This window comes from Gadus morhua, chromosome 7 (assembly GCF_902167405.1).
Source record: "Gadus morhua chromosome 7, gadMor3.0, whole genome shotgun sequence".
In the NCBI taxonomy this organism is placed as follows: domain Eukaryota; kingdom Metazoa; phylum Chordata; class Actinopteri; order Gadiformes; family Gadidae; genus Gadus; species Gadus morhua.
Window position 1 is genome coordinate 5,192,850 of NC_044054.1, and position 22,290 is coordinate 5,215,139.

Consider the following 22,290-nt stretch of genomic DNA (forward strand, 5'->3'; position numbering starts at 1 on the left):
GAATTGATCCCACCCTTTATACCACAGATACTCTAGGGTCTATGGCATATAACCGCATTGTCTGATTACAGTTTAATTCATTTTTCACAATTTACCAGCTCTCGTTGTGTAGACTAGTCACCGCGCCATTCGTTTAAATGGGAATCGCAACAGTCTATAATTGTATCATAAAGTGTACATATTTATAATTCAAAATTCGTCCCAACCTTTATACCACAGATACTCTAGGGTCTATAACATATAACCGCAATGTCTGATTACAGTTTAATTCATCTTTCACAATTTACCAGCTCTCGTTGTGAAGACTAGTCACCGCGCTATTCGTTTCAATGAGAATCGCAACGGTCAATACTTTCAACATAAAGTGTACATATTTATAATTCGAAATGCGTCCCAACCTTTATACCCCAGATACTTTAGGGTCTAGCATATAACCGCGTTTTCTGATTACAGTTTAATGTAAAAGTAAGCTGACAAAATCGCTAATCAACACCGCAACTGCAAATTAACCACACGTAGATAACCATGGCAACCGGTCAAACAAATTTTCTTTTTGCCATCTTCCTGCGCGGGCATCTGCCGTGTTGATAAACAAATAATCCCCCTATTGCTTGTCTGTCTCCAATAAAATGTATAATAATTATTGAATAAATATATTATTCAGATATTCTATTCAGAATATTATTTATCATACATGTGATACACTTTTCTATGCTTTGCTTGCATTGCTTGTTTGAAAGACACGCCACCCATCAAATAAGCCTATCTACATCCGATCAAATGATACATAATAGAATAAATCAAATAGATTTTATACTTTTATTTATATAGATACTTTTATATCTTTCATGTATTCGGATGAGAAAATAGTTTTTTTTTCCGTTCGAAAAAATAATTAGTTCCCCTGTCAGGCCACAGAAGCTATTCATAGAAACCTTTTTAGCTGTTAGCTTGGCACAGCTAGCCTGCATTTTGCTTTCAGCTAGCCATCTGCGCTAGCTAACTTTAGCTCTCGCTCAACAGTGTGTTTAAACTCAGGGGCCCGTGAGCGCAGGAGCATTAGTGGAGCTCAGGGGAAGAACACTCGTAGCTGAGATTAGCTTAGTTTAACTGCTTTTCTTTTGGCTGCCTGCTGAAAGGATTTCCCTTGTGTTTTGCTGTCTTGTTTTAGCTAGCAAGTGGCTAAGAGGATTGAGCTCTTTTCCTTCAAACTTGGCCCTGGAAAATTCATCCATGTTTGAAGACAACCGCAAAAATGTCATTAAAATACATACATGTTTTCTTGTCAACTTTTGTCGAAAAAAAAAAAAATAGAAAAAATATGCATAATAAATACTTAAAATAATTATGTAGGCTATGAATTATATATTTTTGATGTATATTATATTATTTTACTAATCAATTATACAATTAAAGTAGCATACTGATCGATGAGTTGATCAAGTTGATCAATCAATTACTATTCTACAAGTTGATCACTCAATTACTATTCTACAGGCAGTCGCTCCCGTCCTTCCCGTGACGGCGCAAACATCGCGAGAAGAGAGAGCAGCGGGCGCATTAGACGCACGCAGATTGGGGAGCTGTCTGCTCTGGTTCAAACAGCGGGTCGCGAACGTTTCAGGCCGCGTGATGGGACGTCGTCTTAGCCTGGAAAACGTGATTCTTCCCCGTTTTACTTTCCTGGGATTTTGTTTAGAATGAATTGAAGCAAAAAGATTAAAGATGGAATTAAATCAGAGTTGAAGGTGAGTGTTTTACCTCTCTCTCTCTCTCTCTCTCTCTCTCTCTCTCTCTCTCTCTCTCTCTCTCTCTCTCTCTCTCTCTCTCTCTCTCTCTCTCTGTCTCTCTATCAAATCGATCCATCTATCTATCTATCTATCTATCTATCTATCTATCTATCTATCTATCTATCTATATATCTATCTATCATTATATCTCTATCTATACTATCTATCTATCATCTATCTATCTATATATCTATCGTTCTATCTTTGACCATTGTCTTAGTTTATCTTATTATTATTTAATATTGTGATCTATACTGCTACTCATCTTTACTTATTTTTTTCATGTTTTTATTTTTACTTATCTTTATTTGCTTTATCTTCTATTGTTGCTGCTATATGTGGCTGTGGAGGATTCAAGCCTAATCATTTTACTCTTTTGTACTTAAGTACAATAAGATGTAATAAAATTAACTGTGTGTTTTATGTTACAGTGTTTCTTAAGTCTTAGTTTGTGTGAAGACACATTAATATTCTCAATTACCACACTGAGGGAAGGTACAGTTAGCGAGTCTTTGTTTTTTCAGAGTGTGTTGTTGATCTCTTCACTGTGAGATCAACCAGTTCTGCTGCCGGTTTGAAACTCTAATTTTAGCCCAGTAATCTAAGAAAATGGGATTATCTTCTCAAAGAGTAGGTAGGTTAAGAGGACTCACTACTGTGTATCTCTACCTACCTTTCTATCTGTCTGTCTGTCTATCTCTATCTATCTATCTATCTATCTATCCATATATCCATCCATCTTAATATATCTTTGTATCTTTCATCTATTATATATCTATTATAGAGAGAGAGAGAGAGGGAGAGAGAGGGAGGGAGGGAGGGAGGGAAGGAGGGAGGGAGGGAGGAGAGAGGGAGGGAGAGAGGAGGGAGGGAGGGAGGAGAGAGGGAGGAAGGGAGGGGGGAGGTGGGGAGGTAGGGAGGGGGAGGAAGAGGGAGGGAGGGAGCAGAGAGATAGAGAGGGGACCATTATTGCGTTGTTTTGTTTCAAAGTCTCTCTCTCTCTCTCTCTCTCTCTCTCTCTCTCTCTCTCTCTCTCTCTCTCTCTCTCTCTCTCTCTCTCTCTCTCTCTCTCTCTCTCTCTCTCTCTCTCTCTCTCTCTCTCTCTCTCTCCATCTCTCCAATCCTAACTACAGCTAAAGAGGTGATATCATGCCACCAGGTGTTAGAGTGATCGGCCGTAACGAGCTGTTTGAAACTCTTGTGATTTAGTGACATGACAAGTGGCCTGTCCACCTAGTTGTGTCTCATTTGCTACAGTCCACCCGGTAGGAAGGGATTCCGTTGTGACAGGGGGGGTGGGGGGGGTGGTACTTAAGTCACTTCCAGTTGACCCAGGTCCTAACCCTTGCCCTCTGACCCCTGACCCCCTGACCTTTCACCTGTGCGCAGCAGAAAGGAGGAGGAGGAGCCAGGCGGAGGGAGGAGCTGTCGTCATGGCGACGGTCTGCACGGAGCGGTCCTCGTACCCAGGTCCGGAAGGGGGGGACCACAGCAGCAGGTGGGTTCCACTCAGCCTCCAGCCAATGGCTGACAGTCAGCTGCAAATATGACTTGACCCAAAACAAATTCTAACAAAAGGTTTCTCGGTGGATTACAGTAGTATCAGATGTACTTATCAACATACTAAAAGTTTACCAAAGTTTGATACCAAGAAAGGCCCCATTTTCAAAATAGCCGCCGTCAGGCCCCAAAAATTACAATTAGTCCTCTGTATTCCTCCTAGACCAGGAATACAGGTGCCTGATACATGTTTTGGCCATGTAATATTCTAATTTGCATATTTGCATGATAGATAAGTTATTAAACGTACAATTATATATTAAAACAATTGGTTACAAGCATATTCATGTGAAAAATAAGAACAATTTCCCTGAAGTAATTGCATATTTCTCCTTTCTCATGCATATTTCTCTCTTTTCGCCTTGTGGTGGTGGTTTCTGTGATTCATAACCATTCTTTTGATTCCAATAAAGAATATATTCATTAGAACTGTGTGGTACTGTAAAATTATTAAAAAACAGGGCTGGCACGTGAAGGCTCAGTACCGCTTACCCCTTTCATTTCTTTGTGTTTTATTGTTTTTATGTATATATTTTTATGCATTTTATTTTTTATGCCTTTTGTTTTTTCGATTTTTTTGAATACTTTTCTTATTTATGCATCTCTTTTTATATTTTCTTCAGTTGTTACCTCTTATTATGGTTTATTTTTTATATTATTTTGCACTGTGACCAGGGGTGGACTGGCCATCTGGCACACCGGGCATCGTCCCGGTGGGCCGTTGACACAATGTGGGCCGGTCCGGTCCGCTATGTTTCGTTTTTTTCTCTCTCTCTAAATTCCCTCCAATTAGGCCGGCCAATTGGCTACAGAGGGCTAGCAGTGTGTTGCCAGCATCGACACATATTATTGGTCTATGTTTGTCATTGTCAATCAATCATGGGCTGACAGGCTCAGAGAGCCCTGACAGTGCTGTCAATCACAACACAAACCAGGGTGGGCGGGACCTCATGGCATGGGCCGGAATCGTGGGAGTCCGCGACTCCCACGAGTAAGTAATTCATGTCTTAGACTTTTTCTCGCAGCTACAGATAAAAAAAAAAAATTCTCTATTTATGGTTTCACAATGACTGAGTCACAGTTGAAACAAATGCGTTTCAGCTCTAATGCTGCTACTGTCTGTAATATGTTTCTATTTAGATTATTTGTCAGGATATTTTGTTATTATTGTCCGAGTCTGGTTTTAACTAATGCTGGGCTTACACAAAAACATTTTCCCATTCACAGACTAAAAACTGCAAGAGAAATTAGCGTTGGATCAAGTGTGATATTTAACAAGCGTTTTGTAGCTATGTAGATATGGGGGATGGAGATGCAGCGACCACAGGATGTCCGTTAACTTCCTGTTCAGGTTTCACACCTTCCTTGTCAACAGCACAAGAGACACAAATAGCAATTTGCACTGCTATTTGCAGTGCAAATAGCAGGATGTATGTACTTGATTAAATTGTTTTAATAAAGTACATACAGGGTTCTTCCCGTTCGTCTCGTCCCACCCCCAGTGCTGATAATGTAGTGGGCTGGTCTGGACAGAAAATGCCAGGGCTGAATTTTTGTCCCAGTCCACCCCTGACTGTGACCTTCACTAGATGGACCATTAGTTGTCACTCTCTTCCTCCCATAGAGGTTGATTATAGTGATTCTCACAATTCCCAACTTGACATGGTCCACAAGCAGGCATACATGGTAGTCCATGTGCCCTGCAACTGCAACTGCACCGTTGTGTTCGGCAGGCAGTTGTGCAATTACAGTGGATCATCTTCAGGAGGCGTTCTGGGGCAGCAGACTTATTGGTCATAACTGGCAGGAACTGATTCTCCACCAGTTTCCATCCGCAATCGACTGTGTTCATGTCACCTTCCTTTCCAATCCCCACCATGATCTGGAAGTACATTCTTTGGCAGTGATATTTGGTTGAGGACTCAGTTGGAGGCAGACTTTCTGGGGTAACAAATGACTTGGCGGTAACGATTTTCCTGCTAAAAAGGTTGTAGCGCAAAGTGGCAAGTGAATCGGTACTCTTTCCACCAAACAAAACTGCCATTGCCTTGGTCCCATGGTCCTCTATCACATTCCTTGCGTGATGTGGGAGCAGAAACACATTTGCACAGGACTGGATGGTTGATTCCCCATTCAAAAGTTTTTGGAATGCTGTCTGTTTGCCAACACTAAAAATGCGTGAAGTTGTATCACATCCTGTGAAGGCGTGAACAAACGGCAATTGGGAAAACAAGTCACTACCCAGGACTTGTTTCAGCTCACTGATGTTTTACACTTTAGTGGCTTTGGACTTGTCTGAACGAAAATAGAGGCCTCTATTGTTTGTCCCAGCATAGTAGAGGAGAAGAAGGATTAAATCTATCCTCTCCTATCATGGTTGTGGGCTGATGTTTTGAGGCCTTGACTGCAGCTTTGACAATGTCCACGTCTGCATCACCTGATGCATTGATAACAGTGCAGCCCTTCTTTTCCAGCTCCATGGTCATAAGATTGATCTTTCCTTTTTTGTTTGAAGATCTGGAAAGGAAATCATCCTTTCTTCCCACAAACTCAGTCTCTGCATTGAATTTAACGATGGGGCAGAGCTAGGCCTTCCCAGTACTGGTTGCTGCGGCGGATCACATGGAAACCCCTGGAAAACTTGTCATGTACATCAGGGTGTCTGGTTTCGAGTTGGCACATTTCTTGGAGGTAGAAATATGCCGATTTCAGGTAGTTGTAGTGCCCTGCGGCAGCAAATATTGGCAGACAGTCCAACATTGCGCGCAAGTGCATCTTCCAAGATCCTGTACGATCTGCTTTGATAAGAGCTCAGGCTGTCTGCAGCATCTTCTGATTGTTTACCCACAGCCGGCTGGTTTTTAACCTTGTGCTAAGGCCTGACCTTTTCCTTGATTGGGTTCAGCATATCTGATGCTGCAGCACTCTCCAAAGTTGTTTATTTCGCTACCATATATGAGTACATGACAACGTCTAACTGATCACTGTTTTGATTGTTTTTTTGTTTTTGTTTTATTTATTTCTTATTGCTTATGTTTATTTCTTTTTACACAATGTCTTGTTTTTTTTTTTTAAATAATGTATGATGACTATATGCTCTGTAAGGTGACCTTGGGTGTCTTGAAAGGCGCCTCTAAATTAAATGTATTATTATTATTATTATTTATTATTACATCTCTCCAGCTTGGTTCACCAATGACTCAAACTGTGAGTCATCCTCCTGCAGCTCTGACACAACGAGGTGATTGAGATATCTGTCCACTTGCAAATGTCCACGAAAAGCTCTTTACACTGACTTTCCAGTCATCATGTGCTGGACGGCATTTGATCAATAGACAACTTCGATAATGTTCCTGAGTCCAGTACCTTCCATCAGTGTGCCTATTGCACCATGTAGGTTCATAAAAGTAAGAAAACCTCCAAGCATTAAGACTATGCTTTTCAGGGGACTACTCTGGTGCATCCAGGATGATCTCTGCTGCTTTCCAGTACAGTGCCTGATCTAACGTAATAATGGGTGGAGCATTGTGTTTGATAGCCAGGTCACAAACAAAATACAAGGTGGGCAAAATACACGTTTTGTCTCCAGAGTACAGGTCAATCATTGGAAGGAACACATTTGCATTTTGGCAACAGTTTCGCTTTAAGGTGAAGACAGACCAAGACGACAACTAATCGTCGCCAGAAAATGGAGTCGGACGATTCAGTTAGCTTTGACTTGACAGATTCGGAACATTGGTTAATTTTTGAATATTTAGATAATGCAACACTGATAAGGAAGTGAAATATCACAAATATCACATCACATACCAGAAATACTGTGTGTGAGCTTAGATCCCCTCAGATCAGTCTGTAATCTATTTGTTTTTAGCTTGCTAGCATCTAGCTGCCCTACATTGCACGTAATTAACTAGGGTTTAGTTAGCATGGTTGCTAGCGAAGTTATTGCTCCATTTTTTCTACTCATATGACTCATGTCACAAACCTCTCCAGACTCTCCGACTGATATTAGGCCTGATGTGTCCTCGCCTTTACATGACAGGCTAAATCGATCTCTGGTTCACCCCAAACAAAGATAAAGCCTTACAGTAATCACAAAAAAAATCATGTTTTCCATAAGTATGTAATCATGTCAGTGCAATTTATGCAATTCCAATGGATTCATAGACCCAGAAAACATGGGGTTAGACACCAAGATTACTTGGCTATGTCAAATAATGAAGGAGTTAGGGTATTTTAAGGGCTTCCTGCCCATCTTGGACGCCATCTTGAAAATTACACCTTTCCAGTGGTCAAACTTTGGTAAACTTTCAGCATGTTATTGAGGACACCTAATACTACAAAAAACAGCTGAGAAACCCTTTGTTAGAATTACTTTGGGGTGAGGTGTTTTTTTTCATATCTGCAGCTGTATACTAATTAAGGGCGACATTTATAAAAACAACTAATATTTTTTCGCTCTGGAGGTCCAAAAAATATTTTCAACCCTTGACGCTTTTATGTAATGGTAAGTGGACTGCATTTATACTGCGCTTTACCACCCAGTGGCCACTCAAAGCGCTTTACAATATGGCTCAACATTCACCCATTCATAGAAAATGTTGCTCCTCCTCCACCCTCCAGATCAAGAGAAGATGGAGGTCAACCCGCCTTCCCAAAAACCAGGTCGGCATCCAGGTAAGTATCGCATTTTGGGAGACTGCCCAGCTAATAGCATTAGCTGAGCTCTCGTTAGCCTTCAGCCGATTCATTGCTTCAAAATCCATCACATTGACCCATCATCTCCATTACACTGAGGCTCCTCTCCTCCAGAATCTTCCGGCTGGTGCACTACGCGCTGAGTTGGGGGCCCGGGCCCCGGGACGGCAGTGTGGCCCCCGCCGACTGCACCGCGGGGAGCCACTCGGCGTTTCGGACAACCTGGAGGGCCGAGAGCGCCGCGTCACCCAGGAACGCCAACTGGAAAGCCGACCGGAGGGAGTGAGTATTGGGGGGAAGGGAGGGGGGTTCTGAGGGCCCATATGGGCGTGGCTGGACGAGGGCCACTGGTTTCATTCAACTTCACTGGCTCCCAGTACACTACCGCATCCAATACAAAACCCTACTCCTCACCTACAAAGCTCTCCACAACCTAGCCCCCAGTTATCTCTGCGACCTCCTCCAAGAATACACTCCCTCCCGCTCCATCCGCTCAACCTCTGCTGGACTACTATGTATCCCCACATCACGACTCACTTCAATGGGTGCCCGGTCATTCAGCTGTTCAGCACCCAGGCTCTGGAACTCCCTCCCCCCACACATAAAACAGTCAGACACCATTTCAACCTTCAAGTCACAACTCAAAACTCACTTGTTCAAACTCGCACACAACGTCTAACTGATCACTGTTTTGATTGTTTTTGTTTTATTTATTTATTATTGCTTATGTTTATTTATTTATTTATTTATTTTCCACAATGTCTTGCTTTTTAAAAAATGTATGATGACTATATGCTCTGTAAGGTGACCTTGGGTGTCTTGAAAGGCGCCTCTAAATTAAATGTATTATTATAATTATTATTTATGGGAGAACGGGAAAAGTGTCTTGGATTACCATTGGGAATGTGGGCAGGATGTGGCTCAGTGTTGTGTGGTTGAGTTTGGGAATTGGTGCACAAAACTAAAACGCCAAAGGTCGTCCGTAGAAGGTTCACAGACTCTTCAAAGTCATTGTTTCAATTCATCAAATTCATTTCTTTGCTTCAATTCATTGAATTCATTGTTTTCATTCATCAGATAAATCTCTACAATACATCAAATTTTGTAATTCATCAAATTATTTTTGTTAATTCATCAAATTTATCGCATCAATTCATCAAATTCATCGCTTCAATTCGTCAAATTCAAATCCAACCTCAGTGACCTTATTCTCCAAAAAGCTCTTCTAACAGCAGCTGCGTTTCCATCCCTCTGATTTTATCAGTAAACTTTTCGTTGCTCTCATCGAAGAAATAAACATTACAGCTATTTTAGATGGAAAACAACACAATTCCACTATATATCAGGACCTAAGAGACAATGTTATCAAAAGGATACGACAAGCCCTGGAATGTGTGTAGTTTTCCGCTCCGTGATGGAAACGCACCTAATTCAAATTTATTTTTTGCGAACTTTCTAAAGATTCGCTTCGCCTTTTAGATGGAAACGTGACTAGAGAGACAACACGGTTCAAAACATAGGCATAATTAATTCATAGAAGACTTCCTAACCTGTTCATAAAATCACAAGGAGACTCTTTGAATCCCAATATGGCTGCTCTAGGACTGAGCTGTTTAAACCCATGACCTGAGGTGTCTCTCTTTAACCCATGAACTAAGGTGTCCCTCCATTGTGTTCCTGTTTGAACCCGTGACATAAGGTGTCTCTCTTTAAACCCATGACCTCTCTCCATTGTGTTCTCTAGGGCCGCTCAGTGGCCCCTGGCAGCGATGAACCTGAACAACTGCAACAACAAGGATGAGTAAGTACGCACACTACAAAAATGATCTTTCATTCATATTTGCACAACATTTTTGCACTTCAGTCAACCGTAGAAAAGCGAAAAAGCCACCCTGCAGTTCCTGCGACGGCACTTTGTGTACAAACTGTGGACAATGGCGCACAATGGCGCCCTCCTGTGGTGGCGTTCGGTAGTTTCTCTTCCACGTCCATGACTTCGTGTGCTCTGGCGTTCGCAGGAAAAAAGACGAGAAAAAAGAAGAGAAGAAGGATGAGAAGAAGGATGAGAAGAAGAAGGAGGAGCCTCCGTAAGTGTTCATCTGAATATTTTAAGATTTGTCTAACAGTTTGATTAACCAATATGTTCCTCGGCTCCCATCAATTAAATTAAATCAAATTAAACTTTATTTATACAGACCTTAATCACAGCTCAAGTCTCAAAAGACTTCACAGGCCGTATGTTTATGAACTAGCCTGGTCCTACCAGACTCTTGTACTTCATTTCATTTCTACAGAGAGTCTGGACCTACTCAATTGACAAACGTTAAATGGGTAGTTCGGAATTTTGGCCTGATTTCCAAGTTAGCCTTGGTGTTCTTTATCATTGGAGACAGTTTTCAACACATTTCATTCAGTCCTTCTAGTTGCAGAGTTTGCTCGTGCTAGGCTAGTAAACGGCAACGGGCAATACTAGCCTGCTAATAAAACTGATAGCATGAGTGAGGTATCTCACATATGGCTACGCCTCCTCGTGTATCCCGCAGAAGCACTTCACTACGCCAGCCATGATTGGCTGGCCACGTCTGACGCACCCAGGTCAGCCCCCTATATAATTATCTGACGTGCGTACGGCGTCATTCAAGGCAGCAACCTCTTCTCGCTCACTGCAAGAAGGTCAATCCGGTGAGATACCTCACTCATGCTATCAGAGAACCGGGGTTACGGTCGTAACCTTAAGTTCTCTTTCAAGCAATCGTGAGGTATCTCACATATGGGATATGTTTACTCCCGTATTGCCGGACAGGCCAACCTCAACGATGCGTGACCATTCCAATCATGACAGAGCGTCCTGCGCTCCCTATGAGTTCACACACTCAAAACAGCAAGAGCCAAGTGAGGCGCAGTAACGTCAAGTCTGTAAAACCTCATGAACGTAGTGGGTGAAGCCCAAGAAGCGGATTCGCACACCTCCTGCAACGAAACCCCTTTAAACAAGGCCCACGATGTGGCAATGCCCCTTGTTGAATGCGCATGCAAATCAACAGGCGCCTCCAGCCCTTTTGCTGAATAAGCCAAAGCTATAGCCTCAAGTGTAACCGCAACATCGCCAGACTCCGCCCATCACTGACCCAATCCAGCACTGAAATCCTAGTTCACTCATTTGTCACATCACGCATAGACTACTGCAACGCCCTCCTCACCGGACTCCCCACCAAACTCATCAACAGACTGCAGATCATTCAGAACTCAGCCGCCCGGATCATCACCCGCACCAAATCATCTGACCACATCACCCCTGTCCTCATTCAACTTCACTGGCTCCCAGTACACTACCGTATCCAATACAAAACCCTACTCCTCACCTACAAAGCTCTCCACAACCTAGCCCCCAGTTATCTCTGTGACCTCCTCCAAGAATACACTCCCTCCCACTCCCTCCGCTCAACCTCTGCTGGACTACTATGTATCCCCACATCACGACTCACTACAATGGGTGCCCGGTCATTCAGCTGTTCAGCACCCAGGCTCTGGAACTCCCTCCCCCCACACATAAAACAATCAGACACCATTACAACCTTCAAGTCACAACTCAAAACTCACCTGTTCAAACTCGCACACAACGTCTAACTGATCACTGTTTTGATTGTTTTTTTGTTTTGTTTTGTCTTGTTTTTGTTTTATTTATTTCTTATTGCTTATGTTTATTTATTTTTACACAATGTCTTGTTTTTTAAATAATGTATGATGACTATATGCTCTGTAAGGTGACCTTGGGTGTCTTGAAAGGCGCCTCTAAATTAAATGTATATATAAGTGTGATAAACGCTGCTTCGTGATAGGGTTACCCTTGTGAGGACCAGACAATGAGACGAACAATTGATCCGCTTTCCTAAACGATAGAGTCCTTGACACATAAGCTCTCAGAGTGCGCACAGGGCACAATGTATGTAGCCGCCATTGTTCCGCAGACGTGAACGGCGGAGGGTAGAAAGCATTAAACTCCATGGAAAGGCACGAGTAGGACGTGTCCATGACCATAGGAGTCCCCAGAGCCAAACTGCATGCATGACGAATGCACCGATAAAGTGTGCAGATCACCAACTCGTTTTGCTGAGAGTAACGCCATGAGCAACGCCGTCTGAAGGGAAAGCACTTTCGCGTTCACTTCTGACAGTGGTTCAAAAGGAGGCCCCGATAAAGCCCCCAACACCAGTGGCAAATTCCATCCAGATAGAAGAATTTGCGAGAGACTGTAGAAATATCAACACAGTATCAACAGAACACTGGAAGGGGACTTCGTCAGTAGAAGTACACTTATCCTCAAAGACACGCCACTTCATACACGCCTCATACAAAGTACGCGTCAAAGGTGCCCTCGCGCTTTGGATCATGGTCATTCTAACATTCTGTGGCAGGCAGATGTTGGGTAAATCTAACGTCACATTCTGTGACGTTAGATTTACCCTTTCAAAGGCCAAGCCCAGAGAGCCAGACGTTCTGGGTGAGGATGAAAAATGTCCCCCCGAGCCTGGGATTCCTGCGCAACGGGAGTCGCAGCGGCTGAGAATAAAGCATTTGCGTTATCTCCGCCAACCACTGTTTCTGAGGCCAATTCGGCGCTACCAGAATAGCAATTAGACCATTGTTCCTCACTCTGTCTAATGTGGGGGTTATCAGAACCAACGGGGGAAATGCGTAAAGGAGTGTGCGTGGCCACGTGTGCGCCAATGCGTCCACCCCGAGCGGAGCCTGTGGATCGTTCAGAGAGAATAACAGGGGACATTGTGTGTTCTCTCTGGAGGCAAACAAGTCTACTGACGGGCACCCGTGGTGGTTCCGAGTGGTTTCATCACCTCCTGGTGAGGTCTCCACTCTCCATAAGGAGGGTGACCTTGTGAGAGTAAATCTGCGCCGTGGTTCATCACTCCAGGCACATGCATTGCCCTGAGTGAGAGTAGATTGGTGCTGCTCCAGAGGATCAGTTTGTGTGCCAGCCTGTGTAGTTGAAGGGAGCGCAAAGTTCCCTGCTTGTTGATGTAGGCCACTACCGTTGTATTGTCTGTCCTTACCAGAACATGAGTGTCTGTTACATACGGCAGAAAATGTCCCAGCGCTAGGAACACTGCGATAAGTTCGAGAACATTGATGTGAACAGAGTACAGTTCCGATCTCCATTGGCCGTTCACCGATTGCCCTTCGTTGGTGGTAACCCCACCTCCCTAGAGACGCATCGGTGGCAACCACTTTCCTCGCACAAATTGTGCCAAGTTGCATGCCCTGTGTAAGGAAATACAGATGTTTCCACTGGCGAAACACCAGTGCGCAGTCTACTGGGACAAATATGCGGCGGTGTGCATGAATTCGTGGGCCCTCCAGACCGAGTCTCGACATCCAACGTAGAAAACCCTTCTTATACAGCCTGCCAAGGGGAACCGCCAGCAGGGCTGACGCCATCAGACCAAATAGTCTGTGGCAGACATGCATGCATCGCTTTCACTCAGTCTGTGGTTAGTCGAGCCCAGAGACAGCCTGATGAAAGTTATTGACTGAGAAGGTAAGGTCAGTACACTTTTCTTCAAGTTTAACCTGAACTCCAGCGATGACAAGTGTGCCATCATGTGTTCTGTATGTGCAACTGCATCCTTTGCTGAACTCGTAGCCAGGAGAAAGTCGTCTATAAAGGTTGCCAGACGAATCCCCTTCGTACTGAGTGGACCTAACGCGGCTTGTGTGCATTTCACAAAGACTCGCGGGCTTTATGACAGGTCGAAAGGAAGAACTGAAAACTCGTAAATCACCCCTTGAGAGGCAAATCTGAGATACTTTCTGTGCGGGGGGTAGATTCGGATATGGTAATATATGTCAGCCATGTCCAGGGTGGTGAACCAATCGCCTGGAAGTACGAACCTCAGTAGTGCTGAATTTGTCAACATCCGAAATCTGTATCGTCTGAGATGCGTATTCAACGCTCTCAGATCAAATATAGGTCTCATGCCCTCTCCCTATTTCTTTATTATGAAATAGTAGAGTAGAGTAGAACCCGCTATTTGCTTGAGCTGGTGGAACCACTTGAATCGCGCATTTCTCCAGTAGAGACTTTATCTCTGCTGAAAGAAAGTGAGCCGCTTCCCCCACTGCCTGCGAGTGCATTATTCTCGAGAAACTTGGAGGGGAACGCAACTGGATTCTGTACCCTTTTTCTATGGTCTTCAGAATCCACTCTGATTTTACAATTGGCCACCAGCGCTGCATTCGCTGTGCGAGTGAGCCCACTGCCGGCGTCAGTGCCACAGGCGGAGCAACGCTGCCCCCTTTGTGGCAGGAAGCGTTGCTTCCCCCTGTTTATAGCCTGCTCTGACAAAGAGCTTACAGGGCTTATTATTTGTCTTTTTTTTCCAAAGCAGTGCCGTCGGCCTGGATGCCCTAGGAGGTACGATTTTATTGCTGTAAACATGTTGGTGCTTTTGACAGTGGTGGGGTTTCGTAACTGTAAACCGTCCTGAGTCGCAACGGCAGACTATTCGGACATACCCCTTTGCTGTGGTAGAGGAGCGTGCGTCTGGCAGAAACGCTTTCCCTCTCCCGGCAGCAAGCTAGGTGGACTGCTTAGGCCTCTTGCCCGGGCGTGGGCGAAGTGGCGCTGGCTTGCCTCCCTGCTGATCCACTGGTGCAACTGATTTGTTGGCCCACGCAGCCCCAGCCTCAGTCTTAGGTTGAGCTGGAGGTCTGGGATGCGAGCCGGGACGTCTCGGAATCCTGTAGTTCGGCGGAGGCCGCACTACCACCTGTGCAAAGAATGGCCGGGAAGTCGGAGCGGGGGGAGGCTGCGTCTTCCTGGGCATGCAGGTCTGCAGCACCTCACCCTCCCGTTCCTTTTCCTCACAGAGGCGTTGCATGGTGGTCATAGCGGGGCCGAACAAGCCCTTTGGATCCACCGCGACGTTCAGGAGCTGCACTTTCTCGCAGTGAGAGAGGCTGGATGAATTGAGCCAATGTGCTCTCTTCTGCGCCACCATGGTGCCCATAGCCCTTCCCGAAGCCTGCACGGCGCATCGGTGAAGACGGAGGCATAGGTCGGTCACGACACACATCTCGTCTCAGAGTTTGCGGTCCATGTCTCCCGATCCTGACATCTCTTCCTGTAGCTCAGCCTGATACGCCATCAACATGGACGATGCATTGAGAGCTCACACACCAAGAGCCACAGACTTGTATGCTTTGTTGGTCATAGAAGACTGGAAACCGTCCGTCTTCGACGGGAAGCTCGGTGCGGACGATGTGGATAGGGCTTTCTAACCCGGATGGAGATGGCTCGTGCCATCTTCACCTTTGATTTACCTTCGAGCATTTCCTATTATAGGCTACTGTGTAAAATGCTGTTTTGAATTAACGTTTGTATCAAAAAAGAAGAATCGAGTGACGCTCTTATTCCCGCTTATCGATTGCTCTTCCTTGGGTCCCCAGATGTTAACACTGAATTTTCCGACAGTGAAATTTGTTGCTGAATTTGGCATGTTGAATTTGGAGACGTTGAAAATATTTACGTTACATTTTTAACGTTAAATACTTGATTTTGAATTTTTAACATTGAAAAATAAAGCTGAATAGGATTTATTGAAAATTTTAAGAGTTCAATTCATAGGCAAAAAAATCCAGATTTGTTATTTCAATGCATAAATATTCAGTGCTTAGAATTCAATGCCTTTTTATTTTCAAAATCCGATGGCACAGATTTACTTCCATATCGTAGAAGGACTGAAGGAAATGTGTTGAAAATGAAAACTGTCTCCAATGATAAAGAACACCAAGGCTAACTTGGGAATCAGGCCTTGTGTCCACAATTCCGAACTACCCCTTTAACTCACTTGAAGGCGGGTGTCTGTTGAAGTTAAACTATTGGATCTGTACAGTGCCACACTGGATCTGCCATAACCAATCGCTAACGTTTGGCTGGGAATCACGTTGCGCGCAGGCTGTAAACAAACCAAACAATGTGCATGAAGATCAATAGGTCCATGGTAAAGATGTCCGTCAACGAGAGCTGACTTTAACGTCATTGTTCTCAGCCACTCTCTCTGTTCGCTGATTAGATGCAGAAAATTTAGACGGAGAAAACCCACTAAATACCGCAGACCCAGACCTAGTGCTGAAGTACTAAGCGGGCAGAGCCAGGCTATTTATGACCCCCCCCCCCCCCACACACACACACACCTGATCCTAGCAACCACACGCACACACACACACACACACACACACACACACACATCACAGACTCACACAGAGACTTGAAACACAGACACACACACAACGCATACACACAGACACGCATCACACAGACGCACACACACAAACCCACACACACACATAGACAGACACACACACACATAATAGACACCCACACAGACAGACACACACACAGACTCACACACACAAATCACACACAAACAATTATAATCGAAAGTTGTATGCTTTTATTTTGAAAAAAACAAACAAAAGCCTTCTTCCTGCTCCTCCAGGAAAGAGGTGTGGGTGATGGACCCCCAGACGGACACATACTACAACTGGCTGGTGACCATGTCCTTCCCTGTGTTCTACAACCTCATGATGCTGGTCGCCAGGTTTCCAACACTGCCATACGTACCTCCGGTCTTAGGACTATATACAAGTGTTCTCAACCGATCAAACGGTTGAGAAAGAATAAAAATGGCCGACATCTTTGTCTGATCGACGGTTGAGAACACCAAAAATGGCAGACAAAAGGTCAAGGACAACAAGGATGTAGGCCATTTTTTATGTTCGCAACTGTCGATCAGACAAAGATGTCGTCCAATTTTGATGTTCCCAGCTGTCGATCAGTAAAAGTGTCGGCCATATTTGAAGTCCTCATCAGTCCAAGATGTCAGCCATTTTTCATGTTCTCAACTGTAGATCGGTCAAAGATGTCGGCCATTTTTCTTGTTCTCAACCAACGATCAGTCAAAGATGTCTGCCATTTTCGATGTACTCAACTGTCGATCAGTCAAAGATTTCGGCCTTTTTTGGTATTCTCAACTGTCGATCAGTCGAAGATGTCAGCCATTTTTCTTGTTCTCAACTTTCGATCGGTCAAAGATGTCGGCCATTTTTTATGTTCTCATCCGTCGATCAGTCAAAGATGTCAGACTTTTTTTTTGCGACCACATTTTTTTAATTAAAAAAATACAGATTAACAGACAAAATGCGACATATTTTGTTAAGCAATAATATACAGAAAAACATAGACTATATATACATATACACTATATCTAGTACACATACTTGCAAATAGATACAGAGAAGTGTATTGATAAAAAAGAAAAGACAAGAAAGAATAGGAAAAAAAATAACAATAAAATAGAAATTTGAATAAAGACAGCTAGGAAAATTAGCCAAGGCTTACAAGCCCCAGCCAGTGTAAACAACAAAATAATACATCCCTAATATGTCAAAACAAACACATACACACACACACACACACACACACACACACACACACACACAGACACACACACACACACACACACACACACACACACACAGACACACAAACAGACAGACACACACCAGGGAGATTCTGTGGGTTTACTTAAGCAAGATTACGGGAAAGGGTTCCGGCTCCAACTTCATCTTCCTGCTGATCGGCATCGACAGCCCAGAGTGGTGCTTCAACCGCCAGAGAATTAGCGGCAGAGTGCCAATTGTTTAAATTGGTCGCAGTAGCCCTATTAATGTCAGACATTTTTGATGTTCTCAACCGTCGATCAGTCAAAGATGTCGGACATATTTGATGTCCAAAACTGTTGATCAGTCGAAGATGTCAGTCATTCTTCATGTTCTGAACTGTCGATCGGTCAAAGATGTCTGCCATTTTTTATGTTCTCAACTGTCGATTAGTCAAAGATGTCGGCCATTTTTTATGTTCTCAACCGTCGATCAGTCAAAGATGTTGGCCATTTTTTATGTTCTCAACTGTTGATCAGTCAAAGATGTCGGCCATTTTTTATGTTCTCATCTGTCGATTAGTCAAAGATGTCGGCCATTTTTTATGTTCTCAACTCTCGATCAATAAAAGATGTCGGCCATTTTTTATGTTCTCAACTCTCGATCAATAAAAGATGTCGGCCATTTTTTATGTTCGCAACTGTGGATCAGTCAAAGATGTCGCCCATTTTTGATGTTCTTACAAGCATTACTTCTGCTCCGCGTTCCCCTAGGTCTTGTTTTAACGAACTACAGATCAAGAACGTGACGATGTGGCTGGTGTTTGACTACAGCTCGGACCTCCTCTACTGGGTCGACACCTTCGTGAGGTCCAGGACAGGTGAGCTTCTAAACACCTGCACTTTAAACTCCCTTAAAAACTCCTTTAAAAACTCCCCTCTGACGCACTTATAATAATAATAATAATAATAATTGATCCGTTTTTTATAGCGCTTTTCCAAGTACTCAAAGACGCTTTACAAATAAGAAAGTAATACATAGACAGTACAGACAATGAAACAAAAGGGAAAATAAATAAATAAATAAACAACACTACAACAATAGGCAACACATAAAGAGAAAGGGAGAGAGTCGAAGATGGCGGAGGATGATTTGTCAAATGTTGTAGGTGGTCCTGAAGAGATAGGTTTTAAGTTGACTTTTGAATGAACAGAGTGTATCAAAGTTTCGGATGGCCAGAAGGAGGGAGTTTCAGATGGTAGGGGTGGCGATGGCGAAGGTTCTGTCCCCCAGGGTGCGATACTTGGTCTTGGTGATGGAGGTGAGAAGGTTGGAATCAGCGGAGCGTAGGCAGCGAGTAGGGGAGTGCCGATGGAGTTGACTCTTGACACTGAATGTATGCACTTATTGTATATTTGTGGGTCCTGGCACTTGAAAATACTACATGGCAATGTGAAGCCCCTTAAGCCTAGCCCCTTTAGCTTAGCTTCCTAGCCCCTTTAGCCTAGCCATCTAACCCCTTTAGTCTTGCCATCTTATTTAATTTTACGTCGCTTTGGGTTAAAGCATCTGCTAAACACCCTTAATGTTAAACATTAAAAGCCTTCCATCTGTTTAAAAAAAAATTGTTCTAAGAGGCTTGCCTTATGAAAAAATATAGTTTTAAAAGGCTTTAAAAAATGTGGCTTTAAAAGGCTTGGTTCTGCTTTTAAACACGATTTAAAGTTTTAAAAACTTTCCAATCTTTTTTTTAAATATTTTTTCCCAGGATTCCTGGAGCAGGGGCTGCTGGTGCGCGATTCCAAGATTCTGAAGGACAACTACATGAAGACGCGTCAGTTCAAACTGGACGTCATCTCCATGCTGCCCACCGACTTCATCTTCCTGCTGATCGGCATCGACAACCCAGAGTGGCGCTTCAACCGCCTGCTCAAGCTCGGGCGGCTCTTCGAGTTCTTCGACCGCACCGAGACGCGCACCAACTTCCCCAACATCTTCCGCATCGGGAACCTCGTCCTCTACATCATCATCATCATCCACTGGAACGCCTGTCTCTACTTTGCCATCTCCAAGACGCTGGGCTTCGGCTCGGACACCTGGGTGTACCCAGACATCAAACACCCGGAGTTCGGCCAGCTGTCGCGTCAGTACGTCTACTGCCTCTACTGGTCGACGCTCACCCTGACCACCATTGGCGAGACGCCGCCGCCTGTGCAGGACATCGAGTACCTCTTTGTGGTGGTGGACTTCCTCACGGGTGTGCTGATCTTCGCCACCATCGTGGGGAACGTGGGCGCCATGATCTCCAACATGAACGCGGCACGCGCAGACTTCCAGGCCAAGATCGACTCCATCAAACAGTACATGGAGTTCCGCAAGGTGACCAAGGACCTGGAGATCCGCGTGGTCAAGTGGTTCGACTACCTGTGGACCGAGGAGAAGACGTGCGACGAGAAGCAGGTGCTCAAAAACCTTCCAGACAAGCTGAAGGCGGAGATCGCTATTAATGTGCACCTGGAGACCCTGCGGAAGGTGCGCATCTTCCAGGACTGCGAGGCCGGGCTGCTGGTGGAGCTGGTGCTGAAACTGCAGCCGCAGGTATGGGAGAATTTACTTACATTTAATGAATAGGCCTATATGTCATTATTATCTTGTCTATACGATATATCAAAGTCATAGTCAAAGTCAGCTTAATTGTCCATTACAACAAATTTATAAGACAAATAGAAAAATTGCGTTTGTCTTTGACCCGCGGTGCATTAATTATGAAGAATAAAATGTAAATTTGGTCAAATAAAATAAGATAATTGTAATGTTTACAATAAATTATTTACAATAAATTATTCTAAATAGTGCAAAATAGTCTGAAATATTGGAAGGGTAGGCAAAACAAAACGGTATCTATAAATAAATGTAATAGAATAAAAAACGTGGCTTTGGTCTTACTTGTTTGCGCGTTATAATAAAGTCTTTATCTTTAATGCTTCAGGCTTCTCAAACTCTTTTGTTGAAGTGTTAAACACAGTTTATCCACCGCACAGGTGTTCAGCCCTGGCGACTACGTCTGCAAGAAGGGCGACATCGGCCGCGAGATGTACATCATTAAGGCGGGAAAGCTGGCGGTTGTCGCAGACGATGGGGTCACGCAGTTTGTTGTCCTGGGCGACGGCGCCTACTTCGGGGAGATCAGCATCCTGGGGATCAAGGGGAGCAAGGCGGGAAACCGGCGGACGGCCAACATCCGCAGCGTGGGGTACTCAGACCTCTTCGCACTGTCGAAGGACGACCTCATGGAGGCGCTGACGGAGTACCCCGACGCCAAGGGGATCCTGGAGGAGAAGGGGCGGGCCATCCTGATGAAGGACAACCTGATCGACGAGTCGCTGTTGGCGGTGCCGGACGCCAAGGAGCTGGAGGGGAAGGTGAGCCGATTCGAGGCCAACCTGGAGATCATGAACGTTAAGTTCCGGAAGATGGCGGCGCACCATGAGTCATACGAGCGCAAGCTGAAGCAGCGACTGGCCAACATGGAGAACCAGGTCAGGACCCTGAGGCCTAACGAATAGGAGGAGGAGGAGCAGGAGGACAACATGGAGAACCAGGTCAGGACCCTGAGGCCGAATGAATAGAGGGAGCAGGAGGAAGAGGAGTAGGACACAAGGCCCAATGAGTAGGAGGAGGAGGGGTAGGAGGCCAACATGGAGAACCATGGTCAGAAAGCTGAGGCCCAACAAATAGGTAGAGGAGCAGGAGTAGAAGGAGGACTATGACACGAGGCCCGATGAGTAGGAGGAGGAGGAGGGAGCAAGAGGATGAAGACAACATGGAGACACTAGGTCAGCACGCTGAGGCCGAACAAGTAGGAGGAGGAAGAGGAGGACGACGCCAGTGACAAGGGTCGTCTGGAGGTTCAGATGTGCCGGGAACCGGGGACTGGGTCGGATTTGACCGCCTCTGTTAGACAGGGACCCCAGTAGAAACATGTGTTCATGGCGAGTGCTAGCTAAAATACTAGCTAACACACAGCTAACAGCAGCTAACAAGCTAGCTACAACCTAATGATTTAGATGTTATCCCTCTTGCATCCTTGATAGGATGCCCTGCAATGGTAACGGGACACATGGGCGTGGTGTTGCAAGAACCGAGGAGTTACATGTTTTTTGTTGTTCTTTTCACACTACCCCAGCTAACATAGTAGCTAACACACTAGCTAACTATGAACAATGTAGAAGTTCAGGGGTTCGACTTCGGGAAAGGCCAAGCCATGGATCTTTTCTTCACTGTTTTCTCATTTATTAATCCATGTGAATAATACTCTGTACTATACATTATTAGTTGCAGCTTGATGCATCTTATCTGATTCCTTCCTGTATGCGCTTGCTAACCACATTCATATAAAGATGTGACTTGGATGAGAAAACACTACCTGTGTAAGAAACCCAATTGTTTTGTTTGTGATTACGATGCAGAAAACACACTGAGAAACTTCAATTTCCAAGTCCATAAATGTTCCTGTTTTTAAAAATAAATGTTCCAAACCAATGTTTAACATTATGGCCTGGTTATTGTTTCCTGTGGTAAGATACATTTATCCAATAAAAATTGAGTTCTTGTAAGTCAGTAAAATATCGCTAAACTGTTAAAGTTCTGTAAAAACTGTACAAAATAAATAAATACTAATATCACTACTTGATACAAATGTTAGCCAGATTATCAGGTGTTGACTCCTCCCTATTGGTTAAATCGTACAGAATAATATTTTATTAAGTAAGGGATAGGGGTC

At 44.3% G+C, this 22,290-nt stretch overlaps 1 protein-coding gene across 1 annotated transcript; it reads left to right on the forward strand.

Moving 5' to 3' along the window:
* Positions 1-1,535: 1,535 nt before the first annotated feature.
* LOC115547865 (cyclic nucleotide-gated channel cone photoreceptor subunit alpha) lies at positions 1,536-22,056 on the forward strand. The gene is made up of 10 exons (XM_030362357.1): positions 1,536-1,748; positions 3,180-3,288; positions 7,974-8,027; positions 8,163-8,330; positions 9,793-9,849; positions 10,067-10,135; positions 16,565-16,666; positions 18,281-18,387; positions 19,276-20,105; positions 20,549-22,056. Exons 2-10 carry the CDS (start codon positions 3,224-3,226, stop codon positions 21,071-21,073), a joined length of 1,977 nt encoding a protein of 658 aa, XP_030218217.1. The 5' UTR covers positions 1,536-1,748; positions 3,180-3,223; the 3' UTR covers positions 21,074-22,056.
* Positions 22,057-22,290: the final 234 nt, after the last annotated feature.